This window comes from Carassius carassius, chromosome 8, assembly GCF_963082965.1.
Source record: "Carassius carassius chromosome 8, fCarCar2.1, whole genome shotgun sequence".
Classification (NCBI taxonomy): Eukaryota; Metazoa; Chordata; class Actinopteri; order Cypriniformes; family Cyprinidae; genus Carassius; species Carassius carassius.
Genome location: NC_081762.1, coordinates 22,457,644 through 22,485,081, shown reverse-complemented (window position 1 = coordinate 22,485,081; position 27,438 = coordinate 22,457,644). Strand labels below are relative to the sequence as shown.

Here is a 27,438-nt window from a genome sequence, read left to right as displayed (position 1 = left end):
AAATAGTAAAAATAGCATATCTATAATTCCCAGGGATGTCACAGTTTCTGAACAAAGGAATTCTTGGTCAAAAGCTGAATTGAGTGGGCTTTTTTTATGTTTTCTTCCAGAAACATTAATAGAATATTAATTTGGTGTTTTTCTAAGGTAATTGGTCTATAATATTCTCAAAGTGTTAGCAAAAAAACTATATCATTCAAGGAACCTTTATTTTATGTGAATTTTTTTAATTGGATGTTTATATAACGTTTAAAATATGTTACTACTTGTTTCAGAATGATCAGAGAAGTAGCATTGCTTCCAAAATTACCAAATTAAGAACATTTAGAAACAATGTTTTCATATATTAATATATATATATATATATATATATATATATATATATATATATATATATATATATATATATATATATATATTGTTTTTAGGTACTTATTAAAAATAGAAAATTGTTATTGCAAGCAAGGTTTAAGGAATATTTAGTTAATGAAATGTCAGTCGGAGAAGAGCATAAAATTATGTAGAAAAATATGTATTGGCTTTTTTCCACAACAGTACATAACGCTTGTTTGTTTGTACAGAAGGGGGCGATGCTGCACTGCCGAGAGTTCATGCGTGCTGTCGATACTTTAACCTAAAGCCTTTTATACTTGTCTTTTCTTATTGTGAATATATAAAGGCTGTTATAACATGAACCACTATTTCAATTTTCATATACAATGAATGCAACTGGTTTGAAAACGTGCATTTTTAAAAAGGGAAAACTGTGCTTAAGCTTTAAATTAGCTCATATATCTAGGTAGAGTTAATCGGATTCTTACTGAAAGTATTTATGCGAGTAGTGTTCCCTAGCACTGAACACAGCTCGTCGTTAACAAAACTCGTCACCTGTGGCCTGCTGTGGAAAGTTGTTATGTTTACAAGATCCCAGCGGTTTAAGCACGTGCGCGTTAATAGGCATGTAAGGAATTCTCCAGGCAATCGTCAAAAGCACCAATAGTTCACAGCTGTTTTTACATGTTTGTCTAAACTGGTTTTGTCAGTCAACAACAGACTAAATATAGCCTACAACATACAATAGTTTGAATTAGCATACTTAACTTTAGAAAATAAATAAATAAATCATTAGATTAATCAAATTCCATAGCATTACAAAATGCGCAATTTGGTTATAATACACCTCTGATGTGATGTAAAGAACCTGTGTTGATCACGCATGCGCACAATGAAAACGCGCAAGACGCGGATCACTCGGTAAAGAGAACAGCGTCAAAAGCGCTGCCAAACCCGACTGGAAGCGCGTGTAAGATCAGCGACTCTGAAAGGTTCTGTAGAGTGTAAGAGGTGCACCACGTGGACGCCTTTGCTGGAGACTTTTGCTTCTTTTTAAACTCTTATGTTTACTCTTTCAGTATGAGGTTCCCTAACAGAAAACTTCACACGGCGGTGGATGGAGAAGAAGACGCGGGCGTTTCTGCACATTTCAGAAATCCTTTCGTGCACGAGTTGAGATTTACTCCTCTGCAGAAACTCAAGGTAAAGCAACTTCGCCGCTGTGTTTAGTTTCACACCCCCCTCTTCGCGGAACACATGGAAGAGTGAAACATTAGCACAAGTTATTGTTGCTGTTTCACGTTACAGCAGGGTTCAGTAGGGACACGTCTTGCGTCATCTGCCAAAAATATGCAGAAAATCTTAACGTCTGTTCTTGAATCAGCAGCTTCAAATGTTTGAGCAGGTGTAGACGGTTTGATTCTATTAGGTATTAGTGATAGTAGTAGTAGTAGTAGTAGTTGTTGATGTTTTACCTGCATCACGTCCTAGTAAAGCCTGTACCTGCATGTTTATTTGTTTGTTTTACATTTCTGAAATACAGGCTATATAATTTTTGGAGTCCGAAGCACCTGGTCATGTTTTATGGGGTGTGACGCCAATTCGAAGTGAACTGAAAAGCAGCGGACTAGCCTTTGTTTAAAATACAGATGTATAGCCTCATTTTGTCAATATTTTAACACTGTTCAAATGCATTTTAAGTAGTGTTGCTGTTGTTATGGTATGAAGGCTATAGTAAGTTTGGGTCCGCAACAAGATTAGACATTAACAAGGGATCAGGGAGGCATTTCCTGGGAACTTAAGTGAAATATTAAAGTAAAATAAACATCTTTGTAATCTAAATGTCATGTAGAGCAGTGGCAATGATTACAATCTTGAAAGGCCATGGAAAAACAATTTCTTCAGCTAGAAATGACCTGTATTCAATATTTTTATTATTATTATATGTTGTATGTAGTTATCACAAATGATCTCAAATGACGTTTTGGAAAATTAACAAAAATGTAGAATCCTGAATTGCAGAACAGTGATAAAATCAGTTTGTAGGCTATTTAATATATCACGGTAATATTCTGGTATAGAGAACCTGCAGAATTTCTCCTAAAGCAACTGTTAGAAACTGTATGGCTCAGCTGAAGGATGATTATGGGATGTGTATCCATGCAGTTCCATGAGTGATTAGTGAAGGGGTTGTCACTTTAAACTTTTGAGATTATTTAGATCCATTCAAATCAATATCTTTAAAGGTTTATAGGAAACTTGCAATATACTGTATGTGGGCTGCAACATTAAACCAAAAGTTCTCACTCACTATATATATGTCATCTCCTATATATGAGTAAGCTGAGTTTCCAAGTCATACTCTCCCTGTTTAACTGTCATCTCAATCTTCTCAGCCTTTCCTGCTGTTTGTGGCAAATGGAAAGCAAAGACATCTGTTGTTAACAGGCTGGAAATCCACAAGAGCCACTGTTCTGATAATAGTTTAATCTCACATTTCAGCAGGTAGAGAAACCCTTTTTCACTTTTCGTGAATCAGATAAGGTCAGATAATTGTTTACTTGGAAATAGGCAAGTGTCTCTTCTTTTTTTTCTTCTTTTTTTTTGGCTCCATTAGCCTACTGGTATTTTCTAATGAAGTGTTCTTTCAACATCAGTGTGAAAGGTATAAGATAGGCTGTGATGAGTCACCTGATTTCCATATGCATCAGATTCCAAGATAAATGGCCCTTTGTGGTATTATGCAAGATCTTTTTAATATATTCAGGCCTGCGGGTTACATTCTAAACGCTATGAAGAAGCACAACATTCTCATTTGAACCTATTTGGAAATCCTAAGGAGTAGGTGATTCATTTTCTTTGCAATCTCTTGTAAATAGTAGGGCAATTCTTAAAGAAATTCTTAATTTATTAGCCCTCAGGCCATTCAAGAGTTTGTTTCTTCATCAATACATAGTAGGAGAAATTTAGCATTACATCAGTTGCTCACTAAAAGATGCTCTGCAGTGAATGGTTGCCATTAAAATGAAAGTCCAAACGGTGATGATAAAAACATCACAATAATCCACAAGTAATCCACATGACTCCAGTCCATCAGTTAACATCATCTGAAATGAAAAGCTGTGCATTTGTAAGAAATAATTTAAATCAAGGCATTTTAACTTGAAACTGATACTTCTGGCCAAAATAAGAGTCCTCCTTCCTGTGTAAAAGTCCATCCCCTGTTGTCCTCTCACATCAAAATCCAGCAACATAATTGTTTAGAATGGTTTTCACTTATAAGGGGTGCTTGATCTGTGCAGATTTCTCTCCTGATTCAGACGAGATGACTTTATCTCTGGAAAAAGCAATATTTTGGACCGAGGACTCGTATCTTAGCTGGTTTGAAGTTAAAAACTTATTGATAGAATTGTTTCTTACCAACACAACTTTTCTTTTCTTAAGATATTAACAGATGGACTGGAGTGGTGTGGATTACTTGTAGAGTATTGTCATGTTTTTATCAGCTGTTTGGACTCTCAATCTGACTGCACCCATTCACTGCAGAGGATCCATTGTTAAACAAGAAATGCTGTGCTAAATTTCTCCAAATCTTTTCAGATGAAGAAACAAACTAATTTACATTTCGATAACCTTGAGGGTGAATACATCTTAAGCAAATTTTCATTTTTGGGTTAACTATTCTTAAAGACTTAGTCTCTTAGCACTAAAATGTCATCAGCCTTGCTCACAGTCAAGTGGCAAGATCAGTGAACACCAATGGAGAGATCATGAGTAGGCTTGGAAATTCCAAACATTTGCATGAAAGCTTCATCACGGAAAACCACTCTTGCTCACTCTGGTTTCTGTTGTTCTTCATGACAACGTGTCGCAACAAGAGACCCTTTAGTGCTTTTTACAGTTACGTAACATCTTTGAGAAACTATGGCAAAGCAAGCAGAATTCCTCAAATTCTCTGTACTGTAACTGCTCTCTAGGCCATGAGCAGTAACATGAGCGCAGTCACATCACGCTGTCTGGAGGCACTGTAAGTCTTGGCGTGTTCCCTGTAGTGGAAAGGAAAAGTGGAGTGAGCAAGAGCTGGAGGATCTCCTCAGCTGTGCAAGGCTGTGAAGTGCTCTCAGTGAGAATTGCTCTTAGCTGATGTTCAACAGAAGATTGGAGTCATTTGCCTTGTAAACATGCATGATTGAGATGACTGTGACATGGCAAACAGTGTATCTTATGGATGGCCAAGACTGATCCAACAGCTTCCTGCTGTCTTCTCTCTGCACACATTTTTTGATTGGTTTAATGTGACTATATACAAAGTAGATTTGGGTTCAGGATTCACTAAATGATCATCTGGTATACAGTGAGATTTATTTTTGAAGGATCCACAATGCTAAATCTTGTCTTCAGCATACATTTTCATATTATCTACGGTAGTCTGACATGTTGGTTGACATGAATGCTGATGATCAGGTTAAGTATTCTGTACCTTGCAAAGTCTCACAGCAGTTCATTTGGCTGTGCTTCTAGTAAAATTCATTTGTTCTCAGCATTCATTACACCAGAATGAAGATAAATTTAGTTTTATGTCAGATTCTGATCTATATTTAGACTACAATGTGTGCATTTCTCTGATAATAATGGTTCTGTGTCATTTTGTTTTTGATGTAAGATATTTTAAAGAAATGAATACTGTATTCCGCAAGGACACATTAAATTGATCAGTTGGTTGTGGTCACTAAAGTGACAGTAAATAATTTAAGGTGTTACTAAATATATCTATTTTTAAATTTATGCTATTCTTTTAAACTTTTTATTCATTAAAGAACTCTGAAAAAAAATTATCTCAGTTTACACAAAAATATTAAGCAGCACAACGGTTTTCAAAATTGATACTAATAAATGTTTCTTAAGCAGCAAATCAGCATATTAGAATGATTTCTGAAGGATCATGTGACACTGGAGACTGGAGGAATGATGCTGAAAATTCAGCTTCGCATCAAATCATTATTTTGAGGTAATTTTAAATTATAATAACAGTCTTTAGTTTTTGAATATTTTTGAAAATAGTTTTTTTTTCTCCTCCCCATTTGGTCCCTCCATCTATTTTTGGAATCAGCACCCCAAAAATTGTAAGAATCAAAAATTAAATTTCATTCAACAAATATGATGCAGGGTGGTGTAATATTTTACAATATTATAGTTTTTACAGTATTAATTGTGATCATATACTAGGCTACAGTGGAGATCAAAGTTAGAGAATAAACTATAATTTTCTAAATTTCAAGGTCACCTTTTAGTCCTTATAGAAGTCATCCTAACAGAAGAAGAAGGGCAGTTTTTAAGCATATTTCATAAATTATTGTATTTTGAAGCATAGTATAAAAAAGCGTGAATGAGATATTTGATTAAAAAAAAACCCTAATCAAAATTAGATAACACTTACAGATACCTTTAAGTTATTGGTGTAAATCTGGCGCTAATTTCCTCAATTATCTGACAAACGCTATTTAACTGGCAGCATTCCTCCAGTTTTATTGAGATATCGAAAACCTGTGACAGGAGGTTGTCCAGATGGAGGCCAAAGGGATGATCCTTTTAGCAACTGCAAGAGAAGTTGGTTATTCCAAATCTGTGATTTCTCAAATATTGCAGCTTTGCAATGACACTAATTCATTCAAGTCCCCCAAAAAGGCTGTTTGTCCACCCTAGACAAATGCACAAGAAGAATAATGCAGAGAATCTCAATGAAGAATCGGTTCAACACTGAGGCTGGAATTGCTTGCCAGTTCAATGCTGAATGTGGTAAGGATCTGTCTCCGCATATTTAAGAGATATCGACTGAAAGTGCACTCTGGAGTGACCAGAGTCCTGATCTAAACCCGACTGAAAATCTCTAGAAAATTCTTGGAAAGTTATGGCCAAGTAAAAAACACACTACAGTCACCGAACTGTGAAATAGACTAGAAGAAGACTGGACCAAGATCACACCTACGCAATCTGAGAAACTAGTGATGTGCTGAAGTCATTCAAAGCAAGGGCCTTTACACTTCCTATTAATTTCTGACAGCTGCACCCTCCAACATTTTTGTTGTAATCTTCTTTCGTGCTACGTAGGTTACTGTTATAATTTTTTCCACAAAACAAAGGATTTTGTTGAAATGCCCTGGCATTTTTTGCAACGTAATATACCCAGAGCTAATATTCCTTCACATTTTAAACGAAGAAGATTAACAATATTTCAGAAAAAATCAAGTATTCTTAGATTCTCTAATTTGGATCTCCACTGTAAATGCAACCTTGGTTATTACTGCAGTAATGAAATTTACATCATGTTCACGGTGCACATACCCTAACATACACATAAAAAAACAAAACAAAACAAAAAACACCTAAAGGTTTTAAGGGTAGTCTCAGGCAGTTAGAAACCTCTCATAACACCATGGAAAAGCCATATCAACCCTGAGGTCAGGCTCTTGTGGGGGCTTCGTTGTAACCCCAAAGCCTCTTTTACCGCACTTCTAAAAGATTCAGATGCAGCTTTGACTACAGAAGCTCCTTCTTAACCCGCACATCCCCCTCATCCTCCTTCAGGCTGAAGCAGATGGAGACTAAGCAGCATGGGGGGGGTGCTGTTAACGGGACCCCATAGGCTGGGATCAAGGCTGTGCCTCTCGCTCCCGGGACATTATACAGTGTGTTGGGGTGGGGAAGGTCAAGACCAGGTTATAATTCATGTTCTCAGCAAATGATTTTAGCTCCTTCGTCTTAGTTCAAAAAGCATGAGAGATGTTGTTGTTTTATTATTATTAATTTTTTTTAAGTCTCGTTGGGAATAAGTGCTTTTATATGTAGTCTTTCACTCTTAATACATTTTACACTAGCGCTACCCCTCCTTCTAGCTCTCTCTCGCCCCCTCCCTTTCCCAAGAGAGCCATCGCCTCAGCCTCTAGATCAGTTGAATCTTTCTGCCAGGGCAGACCGCAGTTGTTGACAGCGGCAGTAGATAAATAAATAAACACGCCACACATCTCCACCCACAGTTCATCTCCTCCTAATGGAGCCGTCGGGTGAGCCCATCCACATTTAATCACCTCACTCAGGGAGACGCTCTTCTCCAGCTCTGATCTCACCACGACAGCCTTAACCAGTGTTACAGCTAACAGCCAGTAAATTTAACAAGACTGGTGTCAATCCAGTCAAACGAGTCATTTGTGAATGAGAAACTTGGAGGACTAACCTTATTCTAGGCTCAACAAATGCAGCATTGGATAAGAAACTTGTGTTGTGAAACTTTTCTTGGAAATTGGAAGCACATACTCTTAGGCAGATTAATTATTCATGAACCATTCTGGGCTTTAATGTGAGCTCGTTCCATTCTTCTGCTTTGTCGTTCGTTCTTGTGAAACACTATCCACAAATCTCCATTAGCCTTTTGGTGGGATCAGCAAAGTTTAACTCTTATATTGTTGTTGCTGTAAGCATTAACAAAATTTTTTACATATCCAGACTAATTTAGCCCTCTAATTAATTATGTATTATGTGTTCTCACATCTAGAGGTTGGTGAAGCCTTGCACCAATGATCTGTAAGAAGAATTTGAGATCTTATTTAGAATTTTTATTTTTGAAGTAAAGCGAACAACATAAGAAAAATGCTCTTATTCCCAGAATAAAAAATACAAAATAAATATAATATATACGTGTGTGTGTGTTTGTGTGTGTGTTATCACTATTACATTATTATTGAACACATTCAACTACATTTTGAAGCAGGAAGACTAAAATAGTATTTTCTTGTAAAAAGTACTCCAATAATCTTTTTAAATTTGAAAAATCATTATTTAACCATAAGTTCAAACAATGTAGGTTCATACACTAGCAGTACACTGTTTGCCAGTTGTTTTATAACATACCACCCCCCGCCTCCCAATATATATATATATATATATAAATATAAATTTTTTTTTTTTTTTTTTTTTTACAATGTACTTAAGCTTGAGGCAAGTGATCCTCAAACTGCAGTCACATTTCTTTTCAGGATAATAATGAATTTCAAAGCATTTTCAAAATTTCAAATTTTTTCAATTTCAAAACATTTTTCGTGGTTCAGCAACTGCAAGAGTTATTATTATTGGTTGTTGTTATTACTATTATTATTATTATTACATAAACAGCATTCCAGTCTGTGGGATCCCAAATGTTGCATGGAATCAACAGTAAATTAGGGTTAAGTCACAACATCCAGCTTAACAGTGTGACCTGAAGTCTGTAGACATAAACCATTGATGGAAAAATTAGAAATTTATGGCAAAGAGGTCATCAGAGATATGCTGATGCAAACCTGGTCTTTCCCCTTCGAAGATTTATCACATGAGTAACTGGTGTACAATTGAGACATATCTGGTATACTGGAGTTGCATGTGATTAAATGAAGAAATTGCGGAAATTCTGAATGGAGTTTGTTAACCATATATTTTGCAGGAGAAAACTGTTGTATGTAAAGTCCATATCCGATACGATAAGCAGTCCTTCTGCTTTTAGAAAAAAGAGAGGCATCTAACATAAGTTGACTTTTTTTTTTCTCTCTTCCTCATTTCCTGTTCCCTCTTATGTGACCCACTTATGTGATCTTGTTTTTCCTGAATTGCATATAAAAGCATGACATGTGACGTCCTTGTGCTCTGAGTAGATGGCTCTCTTAGTTCAGTAACGAATGGCTCGCTGTATGTATCTAATTCTGACAACGCTGAAGCACAATTGGATTTTATTTTGCAGTAACCAGAGGCATTATTACAAAATGTAAATTGCTAAAATATTTGTGCTATTTATAAAGTGTCTGTAAGCACAATTTATTTTTCTATATTTTTGTTTTGAAAGACAGGAGCAGGTTAGGGCCCTATGATGCAAGTTCAAATTGTAACAGTAATTAGGCCCTAGGAAATGTTTGTATTTTTTGGTCTAAATTCAGTTTGAACTTTTCTGGATTGTATGTTGTATAATAGAATACAAATTCATCAAAACTCTGATCAAAACTGTTCATACATTTCATAAAATGCTTATAAATGAAGTTCTTCATTCTTTATAGTCAGCTTTGAAGTAAACTATAAAGATATTTTTTAATCTCTCTAAAACTGAAATCTTGATACTCTTCTCAAGAGTTCAAACACTAAGCAAACAGACTTTTAGTTAAATCTTGATGGTTCTGCTTAGAAGAGCCGAATTTGAGTTTGGATCTTTTGGCCTGTGTAGAAGTTAACTAGGACTGAGTAATGTAAATGTTAATGTTCCTCAGGCCTGTCTCTTTCAGTCTTTGAGTATTGCGCAGCATAGCAAAATATAATGTGGTCCCACTGCATATTTTTGTTTCCCTCACATCACTATCCATATAATGACCTTCATACCTCGCATGCTTTTCTGTGTTCTCCAGCCCCACGGCACTGCTATTCTGGCAAACTCTGTATTAACGTGAGCATATTTGGGATTTTAACCTCTGGTCACCTCTAACACACACTTTCTGTCTCTCATAGATAGCAGTGATGACTGTGACACTGTTCCCTGTCCGTCTGCTCTTTGCTGCATTCATGATGTTGCTGGCCTGGCCCTTTGCATTCATGGCCACTGTTGGCCGTTCTGAGGACGCAGTTGAACCTCTGTCCTGGTGGAGGTGGTGAGTGACACATCAGAAATGAGAGTTTGGGAACATTAAGCTGCATCTTTGCATGATGAGATAACACCACTAACACAGACCAACAGAGCCAGTCAGACTACAGTTTGCAACAATGAAGTAACTAAGTCATTCATTTTCAAGTTCAAGATTTAAGGCAACATAAGCTATAGTGAACATTGCAAATAAGTATAGATAAGTAGTCAATGTGCAGCACCTGTGTGATCAGCTTCCTGATACAGTTTGAAACTGCAATCGAGGTGCATCAACATCTACTTGCAAGTAAGGCGAACATGAAAATGTTTCACCCAAAAATTAAAATTCTGTCATTAGTTACTCTCCCTCAGTTACTCATCTGTAAGACCTTTGTTCAGCATTCTCATCCTGCATAAACCGCAATTGAACTACCACGTTCAGGCTCATTCTCTGTGTGAATTTTTTTTTTTTTTTTTGTGTGTGTATGTGTGTGCAACTGCAAAGAAAACAAAAATAACTACATTTTTATTCAACAATGCATCATGTCACTCTTGTTAATGGCGGAGGATGGTGAGACAGAATAATTATTAATTAATAATGTCCTTATGTTTCTGGGCCTTGAATGTGGTAGTTCTGTTGCTGTCTATGGAGGGTCAGAAAGCTCTCGGATTTCACCAAAAATATCTTTGTTTGTGTTCTGAAGATTAAGAAATGTCTTATGGGTTTGGAATGACATGAGGGTGAGTAATTAATAATGACATAATTTTAATTTTTGGGTGAACTATCCCTTAAAGATCTCAACTCTCAGAAATAAAGGCACAAAAGCTGTCACTGGGACGGTACCTTTTCAAAAGGTACACTTTTGTACCTATCGGGTTCTAATTTGTACACTTTAAGATACAGATATGTACATTTCGAAAAGGTACTACTTCAGTGACAGCTTTTGCACCTTAATTTCTGAGTGTGGTCAAAATTATTTTTTAAATTTGTGGTATTGACAAATTTCACAAAACCGTTTGCTTTAGATTTTTGATTCAGTTAGATTCCAATTACATTTCGATTCAATATCAATTTATTTGAATACATATCAAGTAAAGTACATCACAATTTTTCTTAAAGAACGCAATCTCTTAAATAATACAGGGGAAGCATGTCATTTGGTATATTATAGGGGTGTAACAGTACGTGTATTCGTACCGGACCGTTTCGGTACAGGACTTTCGGTACGGTGCACGTGTGTACCGAATGACCGAATGCAGTATTTTGTGTGCGGAACATAGGTACATTTTCGTGTTTCCAAATTAAAATATTAAGTGGTGGAAGTCTCCGCGTTCAGCGCAAATCCCGCCCTGCACCCGATTCTAAGGCCGGTGACACACTGGCTGCGTGGTGTGAGCGTGGCGTTTCTGCTGCGTGTCAGTTGCGTGACAGCTGCTTCGCGTTTTCTGTGTCTTTACATACCAGAATCGTGCCTGACGCGGCGCTGGCGCGCTGCTGCTACTGTAATATGACACAGAGGGAGACCGCCGACAGACCAGGATCTTGTCTTCACGACAACAATATCTATACTTCATGTTGAGCATAAATATAAAGCCTACTGATAAAGGACACCGTCAACAGTATTGACGGCAAAATAGACTACGTTTGACAGGTGCAATATACCAGTGTGTCACCGGCCTAAGGTTTTCAAAAGGCATCACGCGAGTGTGAACATCACTACAACTAGGAAAAAAACGATTGTAATTCAAACGCAGCTCACGTCGGCATTTAAACAGACCTTTGCTCTTAATTCTGATCGGGCCAACGCAATAACGAAATCTGAGCAGGTCTAAAAACTGAAACTGTTGATGCTGCTTTTTACACTTTGGAAAAGTTATATATATATTTTTAATATGAGCAGGCCTACAAGCTGGGATTGGTAATGCTGCACTGTAATCATAGTTATTTATTTATATTTTTCATTATATTTTATTATGATATTGGTTTGAGACTGAGAGTATTTTATTTAGTCGAGAACTTTGCAGCAGTATTTTATTTCTTATTCTTTTTTATTTTATATATATTTTAAGTATTTTAAAAAAAGTGTAAACAAATTGTAAAAAAAAGTTTATAGTAATAACCTGCAGTTTAATGTTTGCATTTCTTTCCCTTACTGTACCGAAAATGAACCGAACCGTGACTTTAAAACCGAGGTACGTACTGAACCGTGATTTTTGCTTAACGTTACACCCCTACTACATCATTAAAGTTTAAAATGAACAGTCCAAATTTATTTTTAGTTATGATGAACACTCAAATTAAATCTCACAATCACATTTCTGTCAAATTTAATGATATAATTAAGTTTATACTTCAATTCATCAATACAATATAAACATTTACATGGTGGTTATCATTAAAAACTTTTTTATAAATCTGTTTTCATGACCTTTTTAAAGTGAATTTTTCTGGCTAACTGTCGAAGTTATGAACATTTCCTGAGGTAACATGTCTGTGACATCATTATCAAAGCTGTCTCATTGTGGTTGAAACGGAGCAATTACATTTCAGTAAGTTGTACTGTTACTTTCAGCATGCATTCTGAATGCCAAAAAATTTGTGATAAAATTGTCATTTGAAAAGCTGAACCTTTACTCAGATAGGACACATACATCTGCAAGATGTCTGGTAAAGATCGCTTCATCTAAATATTATCAGATATAGGAGAGCTCTCATTATCGCTATTTTACCCTGCTAAAAATAAGAGCACTGTATTGTGTGTCTGTCGTATGTGTGGCACACCTTCCACACACACACACACACACACACACACACACACACACACTGAGTCACATCACTGCTCCATTCACACCGTCTCCATTCCACTATCACCTGATCGCTTCCAGCAGGGCTTTTCATATTCTCTCACTGTGTGTCTTTCTGTATCCCATTGTGCACGAGTTTATTCATGTGAGGGTGGAGAGGAGAGGTTTTTGTCTTTATCCACAGTGTAAGTTTGAACAGATATGCTCGGTTACCAACACTGGAGGGGCACAGGTCACCAAACTACTTTTCTTTTGCTACTGTGCGTGTTTGAGAGGGTGTTTCAGTGAGTGAGCATGAGCCAGCAGTGTAAAAAAAAAAAAAAAACTTTTTTCTAGTGCAGTTAATATTTAGCACATGAAGTCCATGTAGAAAGCTAAGATTTAACTAGTTCAGTGCTTAATTTGAAGCATTTTCCCAAGACTTTCTCAATGACATTTTAACAATTACCTAGTCTCTGAATACAAATGCCATAGATACATGGTAAAATCGACTTCATAGAGATACATTATTTATACATCATGCTAGTGAAGTTTAATGTTGACTTGAAATGCTGTCTAAAATGGACCAACATTTTCTTTCTAACTCTGTCTCTGTTTCTCTGTTTCTGTCTCTCCAGGCTGGTAGATCTGGTACTAAAGGCCATAATGAGAGCCATGTGGTTTTCTGGAGGGTTTCACTGGGTCCGTGTGAAGGGCCGGCCGGCGCTGCCCAGTGAAGCACCCATCCTCACAATGGCCCCTCACTCATCTTACTTTGACGCCATCCCTGTCACCATGACCATGACCTCTATAGTGATGAAGGCTGAGAGTAAAGACATTCCAGTTTGGGGCAGTGAGTTTTTATAAATATATAAACATTTATATATTGCTTTTAGTTCAACTTTGAGCTACTTTGTCTTTGATAAATTGAGCTGTGGTAACAGATTTATTTATTTTTTAAGGGCTTTTTTGTTCTGGCCTACATCGTTGTTCAAAAGTGTTTTTTTTTTTTTTAAGTGGTCTCTTATGAAGAGAACAGAAATACAGTATAAAGAGTAATATTGTGGAATAACAGTTGTCTAACATTGTCCTAAATAATTGTATTTATTAAGGATGCCTTAAACTGATCAAAAGTGAAAGGACAAGTAATAATCTCTTTTAATAAAATCTAACTTATCTCAAACGTTTTAAAAAATTTTTAAGGAGTAAATCTAGTTTGTCTTTTGAATGTATGTTCATTGCTGTGTGGTCATAAAAAATGCATCATACTCATCCACTGGCCCATGCTGAATAAAGTTGATGATCTGTTATATTTCTCCCAGTTCCATGAGAGGAGCTTAACTGGCATCAAGAGGAGGTTTATTTGTCATTTGAATAAGAAAACTTGGATTTGTTTGTGCAGATGACATGTTAATTATAATAATTGTTTATTATAGAACATCTCAATTTATACTCCAAGCATTTTGTCAGATTTGACGGTACTAAAGCTATTAATGTCTCATTTCAAAATGAGTTTTTCCATCCCTCTCAATTCTCTCTCTTACCTCACCCTTCACTCTTTCTCCGTTTGTAGCTCTTGTCAAATTCATCCGGCCCGTGTTTGTGTCCCGCTCGGATCAGGACTCTCGGAGGAAGACCGTCGAGGAGATCAAACGCAGAGCTTGTTCTGATGGCAAGTGGCCTCAGGTACCACATACACACACACACACAGACTTCTTATATTTCACATGTAATGTAATAACATTCATAGGTTTCCAAATGCATATTTAAGCTACTTTGTGTCATGAGTGCAGTGCTGAGGTATTTCCTCTGACTGTGGCCTGTTTTCAGATCATGATATTCCCGGAGGGCACATGCACCAATAGATCCAGTCTCATCGCATTTAAGCCCGGTATGTGCCCACCTCTGATATCTGCCGACTAACCATGCTTCCCATGCCCAGAACCTGTTTATGGGCCTTTTTATTTTTTTGAGTCTGTCTTAGGAAACTTCGAGTAAAGTTTTGTATTTTGTATGTGTGTGCTTTGGTGTTTGCTCTCTCTTTGTACCCTCTCTAATCTGCGTCCCATCATGGTTCACAGCGCTGAGAGATCTGGTGATTGGCTTCCTCTTCCTGTGTACTCTGTGGATTGTGATGGTCTTTTCTGCTTAAATCCCCCTCTCCTCTGTCAGTCACTGAATCGGCTCTGTTCCTCTAATCCTCACCCCTCCTCTCTCCATCGTCTGCGTGCTTTTTTATTTTCTGGCTATCTCACTTTTCGCTCTACAACCTTTAATACTGGAGCTCTCACTGTCCCAAACAACATTAGATGTGGTGGTGTGCAGCCAGATAGCTCTTCCAAACAAAAACCAAGCCAGATGCTGAGTTTGGATGTGTATGGAAAGTTCTGGTGCTTTTTGAGCATGTTCTCTAATGTTTATAGGCAAGACCTAAAATGAAAACTCCTAATCACACCAAATGCAGGTTAAAATTAGCATTGGTGAAATTATGAAACTGCTGGCCAGAAACTGCTTTTTTTAAATGAACAATGCCTGAGAATGCAATATGGTTAAAAGACAGACTTGTATACATCTGTATATAGACTGGTTTATAAATCTGTTGTGAGCAAAAGAGAAGCATTTAAAAATAATACTCCCTGCGGTTTTCCACCAAAATAAAAGCTTTATTCTTTAAACGTACAGTATGGGATGTTTGGCCACCAGGGGTCACTCAATCAAAATAATAACATAAGACGTACTTTGATGATGTCGGGAAAGAGCGTAGGCTCATGGGAGTTGTTGTTCATTGGAACACGCGCTCTGTCGCTCCCCACATTCCTCACTCATTTTAACTGAGGCCGGCGACACACTGGATGCGTGGCGCAAGCGTCTCAGCTGCGTGGCATGTCAGTTTTTAATTCGGCTCCCATTGTCAAACATAGTCTATTTTGCCGTCAATACTGTTGACGGTGTCCTTTATCAGTAGGCTTTATATTTATGTTCAACATGAAGTATAGATATTGTTGTCATGAAGACAAGAGCCTGGTCTGTCAGCGGTCTCCCTCTGTGTCACCTACAGCAACAGCAGCTCGCCTCGCCGCGTCAGGCACGATTCTGGTGTTTAAAGACACAGAAAACGCGAGGCAGCCGCCACGCTTCTGGCACGCAGCAGAGACGCCACGCAGCCAGTGTGTCACCGGCCTTAGTATTTTGACAATCACGTATTTTCGAACGGAGAGATTATCAGACCCCTATCAAATCAATATTCCATCTAGCTAGTAGTAATATATGTTAAAAAACACGGTTGCCTTTCGTTAATAATTATAATTACGTTTATACTATGATATCGAACAAGATAGTGAACTGCATTTGAAGCTACTTTATCCAGCTAGATATGGAACACATGTAGATTTACATTATACTCTACATGAGAGCTAGTCCGTCTGCGTTTTACACAAGACATCATCGTTTCACAAAATATACGGATAGATACAGTTAGCTGAATGGATGCATACCTGTTTATTAGAATGCAAGCATCTCTCTGTAGTTTCAGCTTGTCACGAAGCTCTCTCTTATCTTGGAAATGCAACTCCAATATTTACCCGTGTCTCGTTTCTTCTTCGTCCCAAAACCTTCTCAGGTCATTTATTTCACCCGTATGTTTGCGCTTCACAGAACGTGCAGGCAAAGCATAATCATGATCCATAACTAAGTTATTGATTGAGGTATAAATACTAATATAAACAATATAAATATAAAATATAATAGTCTCGATCAAGGCTAGCTACTACTTTTTCTTCTTCGTCTCGTCTTTGCTTCTGTTCACCTTTGTATTTGGCGGTTCCGCAGGAAGTTAGATAAACTAGAGGGGTCAAAGTTTATATGACGCCATAGACGGGCGACAAAACGGAAATAAAGAAACGTGCCGTGTCTTCCAATTAAACTATAATTTTCTCCGGATTTGAAAGTTCGTGGAAACTGTCGGGATAATGTAAGTACACAACTAAAAAATATATATAACATAGATATAGTGATATCTGCTATTTTTAAAGCAGAAAAATTACATATTGCGCCTTTAACCTTTGAAAGCAAAAAATATAAAAAAATTTTTACCTTTTATATAATAATAATAATAATAATATATTACATATTTTACAGGTTAATAGTATTGTAGTGATATTTTGTTTGATTTTTTCCCCCAATATTTTATAAATGATGATTATGATTATTAATAAATATTTTACAGTCCAATAGTGTTATGAAATATTTCATAGTTAAATAGTACTATAGGGATATTTCCTTATTGATTTAATTATTATAATTACATTTTAACCATAATAATAACAATAATAATTACAATTAGATAGTTTCCCCAATTTGTTCTGCCTGTGTTTTTTTTTTATTATTAAATAATGCACATACAGTTTCATGGCTTGTAAAAACTCAAGTCAGTGGCCTTTGGAAGGTGTTTCAAAAAAAAAAAAATAGCATTTTTCTTGAATGGACTTTAAGCAAATGATGTCATACTTGCATTCCATTTTCATATTTCATGGCTTCCATTGATTTATTATATAGTTTATATATACTATTGATATATACTATTAAATTGATAACTAGAAGGGCATTATAGCCCACAGGAAACACTTAAAAAAATGTTCTTGTGATTTTGGTGTGTTCTATTATACCCATAATAAAGCCTTAAATGATTATTACTGTAGTAGTAGTAATAATAATATTACAGTCTAATAGGTTATGCACACTGGTTATTAGTTAAGAGAATAAGTAGAGAACAAGACAATAAAAAGCAGTATCTGCACTTACTCTGGTTCTAAATTGTGACCCTGGACAACAAATCCTTCTTCAGAGTAAATTTTTCAAAATTGAGATTAATACATCATTTGAAAGCTGAATTCCATTGATGTATGATGTATGGTTTGTTAGGATAAGACAATATTTTGCCGAGATACAACTATTTGAAAATCTGGAATCTGAGCGTGCAAAAAAAACTAAATATTGAGAAAATTGTCTTTAAAGTTGTCCAAATGAAGTCCTTAGCAATGCATATCACTAAACAAAAATGAAGTTTATATATATTTACAGTAGGAAATGTACTAAATATCTTCATAGAACATGACCTTTACTTGATATCCTAATGATTTTTGGTATAAAAGAAAAATCGATAATTATGACCCATACAATGTATTTTTGGGTATTGCTACAAATATACCCCAGTGACTGAAAATATGGTTTTGTTGGGTCACAAATGCACAAAAGCACTGCACTTGTAAAATAATTGTATGAATTCAAATTACATTTAATAATAATAATCAAATGGCATAATAATAATAATAATAATAAACAACTTTTTATTTTGCTCTTTATAAAATAACCAAATTTTTTTTTGTCATACACTTGAGTGTATTAAAAGACAGAAGACCTGTGTGTGCAAAACTGTGGTGCATTTAGCATTTATTTACAGTAGTTCTGCTCTGCTTAAAAAGTACAGGCACACCTCGTCTCATGTGGACACAAGCTTTAGTCGCGTACAGTAGCAGCTCCGAACCTCAATGGTGAAAGATGCAAATGGATGATTTGTGTATTTGCATTAGATGACTTGCTCTGTTTAAAACCTGGGTTGAGTTTGTCCACAGTGAGTGAGTTCTATTAGTTTCTATTAGCAGCATGTAATAAGGAGCTGTTTGTAAGCTGAAGGGCAGCACTCGTCTCTATACACCTTCCCAGAAGTGATGAGATCTGACTGGCACAGAGTGAAAATGAAGCTCAAAATATAGAGAAAAAGAGACTGCAGATGTTTTCTGAACTGTTACAAGCTCTGATAAGGGATAGTTTCATATATATTGATAAATGATTGCAAATATTCTGGCTTAAAGATATTCTACTGCTGTTCAGAATATTTCCACCAAGGCTGGAGTTATTTTTACTGTACAAAATACAGTAAAACCAATAATATTGTATTGTAATTATTATAAATTATATTATATGAAGTGTATATGCACTGCATGTACAGTTTTTTTTATTTCAGAAGTTGTTCCAGATATGTAAAAAGTCTTAGAAAAAAAGAAATATTAAACAAAATAAGCTATCCACCACCTCAAAAGAAAGTGTCAAGTGTAAAAAGTTCTTGAAAGGAATATTCAGCTCATCATAAAGTTGTGTATTGACAGAAACTGTGTTCTAGTCCTCTAACTGATGTAATATTATTAATTTTATTATTCTGCGTCGTCTTGTGAAGCTTGAGTGTTATGCTAGTTTTTGGTTTGCCGTTAAATCTGAATATGAAAAACAATGAAGCTACATGAGGTCAGTGGATTTGGATACTTAAGCTCACACCCACATTCAAACAGAGGGCTCATGTTTCAGCACAGGCTATAGATTTTAATGCCACACCTGGCCCTCCAAGTGGAACGAGGTCAAAGCACAAGTTCTCACTGGTTTACTGTCCCTTTGTCCCTCCTTTCCTGCAGGTGCGTTTATCCCTGGAGTTCCCGTGCAGCCTGTGTTGTTGCGGTATCCTAATGAGATGGTAAGAATAAGCTCTACGCCCAAACAGGGAGTGTCTTACACTCGTACTTAAAGTCTGCAGCTGTGCGTTATGTGTGCGCAGCAATCTCTTACAGCACTTACAGCCAAGGTTGTGCTCTAGGAGAAGCAAGTTCAAGTGGTTAGGTGTGTGTGTGTGTGTGTGTGTGCAGGATAGTAAGGTGTTTAGGAGGATACTGCCAGTATAACACTTGTGTTTTTGTTTGAGATGCCAAGCCTATCCATTGCCATCATTCTCTTCTCACTTCCCTGACAGGATACAATCTCATGGACGTGGCAAGGGCCTGGAGCGTGAGTTCACTTAAAGGGATAGTAGCCCAAAAAAAAAACAAAAATCATTATTTTGTCCCCCACATGCACCTATATGCATTTCTTTCAGTTTTCAATTACTTGCATTGTTTTTTTGTTTTTTTTGGTCCATACAATGAAGGGGGTGTAGATTAAGGTCAAGTAATATGCAAGATATGTGCTCGTTTCTATTTGTAAATGATCTTTTTCAGGTTTAAGATTCTGTGGCTCACATTATGTCAGCTACATAACTCTGTAGAAATTGAGGTGAGAACTCACATTGTGGTATAAATATCATGTTGTTTTAGTATTATTCATAAATTATTACAAATAATATTATACTTTTATATTATTTTGAAGCTTATTTATTTTCATTTATTTTTATTTAATTTTACTCTCAAATTTAGTCATTTTAATTATTTTTATACACTTCACTTTTCCATCTAATTTTGATCATCTAATAATTTCATTTAATTAGATTTTTTTTTTTGCCTAATTTTTATTGATGATACATGATAAATTTCTGTCCAGTATCTCCCTACATACACTCCGTCAGAGGAGGAGAAGAAGGATCCAGCCCTGTTCGCCAACAATGTGAGACGTATCATGGCCAAGTGAGTGGATTTTAAAGAACAAAGTGTTTTTGTTGTGACCAATTTTATTAACCCTTTATTTCATACTGATACAAATAAATTTGACGTCTGTTTGTTTGGCTTTCCATTTCTTCCTCTTAAAAGGCCGAAGTGTCCTGTTATCAGTATTGTGTGTGTGTGTGTGTGTGTGTGTGTGTTTTCTCCATAGGGCGCTTGGGTTGCGCATTATCGATTACTCCTTTGAGGACTGCCAGCTTGCTATGGCCAAAGGGCCTCTGCGATTGCCCAAACACACCTGTTTGCTGGAGTTTGCCAGACTGGTACGATGTTTAGGGTGAGTAGAGCAGTAGTTTTAAGCGGGTCGTCACATCCACGATAACGTACACTACTGTTAACATTGAAAGCAAAGCAGAAAATGCAATACGAACAGCCCAGTACCTTGTAAACACAACTTAACAATAACACAACGTACGTTTTTTTTATCTGTTATCATGAGGATGTCCTGAGCTGGTGAGTGACTAAGGAATGTCCATTGATCAGGCAAGGCTTCATTTCGAGAACAACAGGAAGACCGTCAGTGGAAAGTTTTCCTGTGGTTTCTGGAAGTTGCTTAAAGTCAGTCTAATGTCAGATGAGAGCTTGTTGGCCCGAGGGAGTTCTTGCTCTTTGTCTGTGCAGTGTGCTATAGATGATCCCTGTAGCATGGATTTAGGGTAGTCTGTGGGTGTCATGCAGACCTTGAAATGGCAGACTTTATCTCAGTTCTCAAAGAATCAGAAAGAGAATCTGAGAAAGAATCTGTTCTCATGTTTTATTGGGCAGCTGAGTTAAGTAGATTGTAAGAGTGAAGGATGTCTCAGGGTCATGAGGTGTTGGTTTTGAATCAGTCCTCCAGCCTATCAATCAATCAATCAATCCATCAGCACTGCTCACCACTACATATCATAGTATTGATCTTTGAAACTTCAGTAGAACCACACCATAAAGAATCATAACGTTCAGCAATACGAGCAGCCCAGTGCTGACTGATGCCCTCTGTCTGCCAGCGTCTGTTTGCTTTGGATTAGAAGTTGAGGATTGATTTTACACTGGTGCTAAAGCATTGAGCTGGTTTGTACTGATGAAGTTCATCTGGTAGTGAACACGGTGCCCTCTAGTGAATATAATGAAGAAATACAATCAACAAAGGTTTGAAAGATGGCTAGCTGTAATTAAAGTTGAAATCAGAGTATATAACATTCAGTAAGCAATGCATCAAATGTGTAAAAAGAATGGCTTTGTCATGTACAGTAAATAGAATCATTACATTTTATTTTTTAAGGAGTGCTATATAATGCATGTGATTCTATGATTTGAAGCCTAACTTTTAATTTTTTATTTTAGTTTAATTATAATTTTTTTTATCTAAGGCAAGTAAAGTCAGCAAATAAAACCCAAGACATACACTACTTTAAAAGTTTCGATTCACTTTAAAAATGTGTTTTAAAGATCCTAAAACTTGAAATTTTCAAAAAGTTGAAAGGGAACTTAATGGATCCTGATACTTTTTATGGGTAATGTGGAAATGTTCAGGATTCTTTTAGTTTAAGACCAGTCACTACAAGTGACGTTTTTAATTGTGTATATATATAAAAAAAAAAGTAAATAAGGCACAAGGGATTGATAATATTCCTGCAAAATCTTTAGAGACTGTGTAAATGTATCATTTGACCATGGAACATTACCAGTTTAAAGTATTCGAGTTATACCCTTATATTTAAAGCAATGTAAGTTAGCCTGTTTCTGTCTTAGGTGTATAGATAATGAAAAAAAAGGAATGTTTATGAACAGAATGAAAAATATATTAATAAAGACAATATTTTGTATGACTCTGTAGACCACACCATTTCATTGTATAAATAAATGGTAGTTGGGTTTGAGAAGCCAGAGAGTCGATATTAAAGGGATAGTTCACCAAAAAATGAAAATGATGTCACTAATGACTCACCCTCATACCGTTCCAAACCCGTAACCCATCCTCGGAACACAGTTTAAGATATTTTAGATTTAGTCTCGAACGAATCATTCGATGTAACCGGTTCTTCTTGAAACAGTTCACCAAACCGAACTGAATCGTTTTAAACTGTTCGCGTCTCCAATACGCATTAATCCACAAATGACTTTAGCTGTTAACTTTTTTAATGTGGCTGACACTCCCTCTGAGTTCAAACAAACCAATATCCTGGAGTAATTCATTTACTCAAACAGTACACTGACTGTTTATCCTCAACAGTTTTTTTTTAAATAAATTTTAAATTCAAATAAATTTCAATTCAATTCACCTTGGATGCATTAAATTACAGTGATACATACACTACTAAAGTTTAGAGCCTGTAATGTTTTATAAATGTTTTTGAAAGAAGTATCTCATGCTTTGTAAAAACATTTTAACAATTTAAATCGATTAATTTATCAAAGTCAAATATCTTTTTTATTTTTTTTTTAATCCTGTGATTTGTAGGCTACAGCTACGGAAGTTCTAAGCGGCCATGCATTGTAATTTTTTTTTTTCATTTTGTTTTCTCGTTATAACGACTTAATTTTCTCGTTATCTCGACATAACAAAAGTTGTTTTCTCTTTATAACGACATGACAGTTTTACTGTTGCTATACGAACTCAACTTTGACAGGCATCTGATGGACCACCATGCAGGCGCTCTTACTGTAGCTTCAGCAAATTTTGCTTCGCCTAGGTAATAATGTCTACAATACTGTACATAAATAAAGGCTGATCAATCACTGTTGATTTTTCCAGAGACAGTACACCAAACGTTTTGTTTTTGTAATTAACATGTTTAAATGGCAACACCGCGAACACAGACGGAGTGCCTTCAGAAGGATGCAGAACTATTCTAAGATCTTGAGCTGCTTGGATTAAACTCACTTTTAATTTTCCCTTTATTTGAAATAAAATTAGCATATAATGACTAATAAAAATTACAAATTATATATGTGGCAGATATCATGTGCGTTACAAGCTTCTGTTTGAAAAGATCGTTCATGTGCAGTGTATGTGTGCAGAAAAAAGCGATTACAACATTATAGAACAAAACTGAATTAAATTAGCCTATGCATTTTACATATACATCACATTTCTCATCAATATGGTTAACAATAAAGATTAATAATAAGGAAAAAAAGCACATCACAAATAGCCTACATCCTTAAATCCTGTCCTACTGTAGATACACAGAACATTTCCGCTTATTAACTACCTAATCATGTGCCTAAAAGAAGCACAAATAAAGATATAGGTGCAAACAGAATACAGTGACGTCAATCTTGGTTTTGATAAGCAGTTATTTTATGACCCAGAACGTGTTGGTGAAACTCATGCATCTAGCAAGAACTTAATACACAAAATGACCATGTTGATTAAAGCATTTAACATTTATGCATTAATTAAATGTCAGTAATGAACAAGACTGCACAAATTATAGCGATCACGACACGAGGAAGGTCCGCGTACAGTAAAGTGGACAGTTATACTCAGGTCTATAGTGCCACCTGCTGGCGCAGTTTTGTAACTTATTAGAGAAAGTTAAGTCGTTATAACTAGAAAACGACTTTCGTTATGTCGAGATAACGAGAAAATGACTTTCGTTATGTCGAGATAACGAGAAAATTCAGTCGTTATAACGAGAAAACGACTTTCATTATGTCGAGATAACGAGAAAACAAAAAGGAAAAAAATTATAAAGCATGGCCGCTTAGAACTTCCGTAGTACAGCTGCGATTTCAGCATCATTACTCCAGTCTTCAGTGTCACATGATCCTTCAGAAATCATTCTGTTATGATGTGTGTTGCTCATGAAACCTTTCTTATCAATTTTGGAAAAAAAGGATTCTTTGAAATCTAGCATTCTTTGATGAATAGAAAGTTGAAAAACAGCATTTATTTGAAATGGAACCCTTTTGTAACATAAATGTCTTTACTGTCACTTTTGATCATCGTTACTAAATAAAAATATTAATTAATAATGGTTAAAATTATATTATGGACCCCAATCATTTAACTCAGAAGAATCCTTGCATGTAGCAGTGCCATCTCAACAGACCTTAGTTTCAGTTTCGGAGGTTCAGCTGATGATTTATCATGTGCTCTGCAGTGTTTCCCGTGTTAGTCTGTAGGATGCTTCTTCAAACTGATCCCACAGCAGCTCAACATCTCAAACGTCGATTCATCCATCTATAACTCTCTTTTGTAGTCTTGTACCATCCAGTCCTTGTTATTTGTGCCCATCTTGCTCCTTTTTTTTTTTGTTGGCAGTGTCAGATGTGACTTTTTTTTTTTTTTTTAACTCTCAAAAAGCACAGCATCTCAGAGTCGTCTCTGCGCTGTTGGTGATGAAACCGCTGTTTAGTGTGTACTGTTCAATGCAGCTGCCAGCTGAGCTCCAGTCAGGGGTCTGGTTCTCAAACTACAGCAGACCCTGATGTTCTCGTCCTCTTGTTATTCTGGGCCGTCCACCTCTCTCCCTGTGCTGGTTAGATCCAGTTTGCTTTCTTCTTTCAAGACCGTAAATCACTACACAACCTTCATCTCTCAAAACTTCATCTCTCAAAAATCCAAGAAATGCAAGTGTTCTCAATGCAGCACTGTTCATTGGGCAACACAAGCATTTTCAAAGTTTTCTCTGAATGCCAAATTCTTCATTTTATTATTTTCTCCAGGCACTTGCACATTTGGCAAAAAAAAATTTAATAAAATTAAAATACTGGTGGATTTGATTGTCTTGCCTGTCAGGCTGAAGACGGGGGTCACTGATGAAGTCCTGCATGAGGAAGCCTCTCGGGCTCGTAAACTGTGTGGAAGCAAACTGGACGTGGAGGGATTTTCTCAGTACCTCAACCAACCCATGACAGAAGCAGTACAGGATGTCTTCTCACTTTTTGAGGAGGTTAAACATTTATCAAAACGTCTTTATTATTACATACTAAACAGAAAACAAATTAACTTTCAAACACATCAATTATGTGTTTCCATGATGTCTGTCTGCTTGTGATAACATTGGAATGACTTGTTTCCAGCACGGGAAGATGGATGTGAGAGAATATGTCATTGCCCTGTCTGTGGTCTGTAGACCTTTCAGATATCTGGAGAACATCAAACTGGCCTTCAGGGTGAGTTGGGTTTCTGCAAGCTCTCTTTGTTTCAAATAGACACACTTGAGTTTGTATGAGTCTGAATCTCACACATTCAATGAAAGTTTTTTTTCTGTTTAATAGATTATAGTTCTTAATTTTAATTTGAATATAATAAACTTTTTAGGTCTTGATGGTAAGGAAAGATGGTTGTTCTTTGAAATATTGTCTTCTGTCCAGATGTTTGAAGCACAAGAGGATGGAGCAGTTGTAGAAGATGAGTTGACCGTCATTCTGAAAACCGCTTTGGGGATCGGAGATTTTGTTGTTTGCGACCTTTTCAGGGCCATAGATTGTCAAGACAAAGGAAAGATCACATTTGGTAGGACCATTTACATTGGTTAACATGTTAAATGTGATTTAGCTGTGAGGTGAGCTGCCGTTTATTGTTGAGATTGCCTTCACTTCCTCATTGGTTTGTGGTCACACGAACCAAAATGAAAGTTATCGTGTTTTTTGTTTATTTATATAGTACTAAAAGAACCCCAAGGGTTGCCCACATTGCTTTACAAAAAAAAAAAGATCAAAGTTAACACTATAAAATTTTTTCGAATTAAACATTTAATTATTAATTTATAAAAAGTAATGTAGGAAATGGATACCTGATTACTATGAGTTTGCATCAGGTTGTAGTAATTAATTCTCTGAAAAATGAGTTCTCTGGTATCTTTGGTATTTGTAACTTCGTAAACATGCTGTGTGTTTGTGGCAGATGATTGTTGCCGGTTTCTGGAGAACTGTCCTGATTTGGTGGAGCAGTACCACTGTCTCAATGAGCCGATCCCTCAGCCCTCCAGGGAATCCACATCACCCTCAGAGTCTCAGCCTTCAACTAACGGCTTCTGTGCTGACTCCAGCCCTCCAGATCCCAGCACTCCCAGCGCTGCACACAGCAAGAAACAGAACTAAAAGCAGCTTTTACAATCACAGCCTGTCACCCTCGGTGTGTGAGGGTGTTCGTGTGTGCATGTGTGAACTTCTGTGTGCAGGAGAGGTGATGACAGACCATATCTTTAAGTTGAATTGGGATTTGCATCTGTGTACATTAACCCAGGGATTCTTCCGGAGTTCTGTTTAGAATCCTTCAGTTATTTATTTGTTTATGCCCCTGTCTTATGAATGGAAACAAAAGTGACTACATTTTTATCTTTTTTTTTTTTATGGTTTTCTATATAAAGTGCTGTTTGCTTTCTAACATGAGCGTGTGGTTTTAATATATGCAAAAAAAAAAAGTAATTGATGTTCTTCAGGGTGAGATCCAATATTAGCAATGATGCGGTATTGCAACATGTACCACATGCATAAGAAATATACAAGTATAAAGAAGATTTGAGTGAAAATGTAAGTCTCTGATTGGGTTTTTAATGAATGGAATTCTTTTAGCAGTAAATCCTGACTGACAAACCAATTCACACTATTTATTTGAGATGGATTGTGTTTAAGAACATGATAATAATAACAACACTGGTGGCCTGTCCTGTTTTAAATCACTAGTGTTATCGGAATTATTCAGTATATATCCAATTTTTTATGTACTGTATTTCATCCATAATGAACTCAACTCCTCCTTCCCTTGAAAACAAGAAGTGTTTAAAAGATATATTTTATGCAAAACTAAAAATTTTCCAATGCTTCAGAGATTTTTATTATATAATAAAGCATTTATTATAATATTAAAATAAAATTAAGATTTTTGATTCTTTTCTACAATGAGAAAATTGGTGTTTTTTCACCTCGTATAGGGGAAATAAATTATTATTGTTTGGTTAGTAATATATTAAAAGGTTAATATGCAATAGGCGACCTAAGTACTAACAGTTAAAAACTCACAAATAATGTCATTTCTACAATAAACTCTGCTGTAAATCTCAGTGTATTACTCCAGCACAAGAAGGCGCAGTGCAGCTACAGGAGTCAAGAGAGTGAACCTGAATCATCATGGGACATTACGATCGTATTTTAGAGAACGTTTCAGCTTCTGATCTTGTAGGATATTAAATTATATAAAAATAAAATAGACTTTATTGTATTGGACATGGTACCATGGGACTACCATAATATTTTATCTAAATGTAAATTCTACAT

The 27,438-nt window shown here is 36.1% G+C and overlaps 1 protein-coding gene across 1 annotated transcript; it reads left to right on the top strand.

Moving 5' to 3' along the window:
* The first annotated feature begins 1,318 nt into the window (after positions 1-1,318).
* LOC132145549 (lysophosphatidylcholine acyltransferase 1-like) lies at positions 1,319-26,544 on the top strand. The gene is made up of 14 exons (XM_059556656.1): positions 1,319-1,536; positions 9,853-9,992; positions 13,387-13,601; positions 14,322-14,434; positions 14,579-14,639; positions 19,213-19,271; positions 19,545-19,579; positions 19,789-19,843; positions 20,108-20,190; positions 20,378-20,503; positions 24,956-25,109; positions 25,240-25,332; positions 25,534-25,675; positions 26,066-26,544. The coding sequence occupies exons 1-14, from the start codon at positions 1,414-1,416 to the stop codon at positions 26,260-26,262; spliced, it is 1,596 nt and encodes a 531-aa protein (XP_059412639.1). The 5' UTR covers positions 1,319-1,413; the 3' UTR covers positions 26,263-26,544.
* The last annotated feature ends 894 nt before the right edge of the window (positions 26,545-27,438 follow it).

Excerpts from the sequence above, each read along its gene's own strand:
- LOC132145549 (XM_059556656.1), top strand. The coding sequence starts at position 1,414 with ATGAGGTTCCCTAACAGAAAACTTCACACGGCGGTGGATGGAGAAGAA. Across the intron at positions 14,640-19,212 it reads TCTCATCGCATTTAAGCCCG|GTGCGTTTATCCCTGGAGTT; the intron begins GTATGTGCCCAC and ends CCTTTCCTGCAG. Across the intron at positions 20,191-20,377 it reads GTGAGACGTATCATGGCCAA|GGCGCTTGGGTTGCGCATTA; the intron begins GTGAGTGGATTT and ends TTTTCTCCATAG.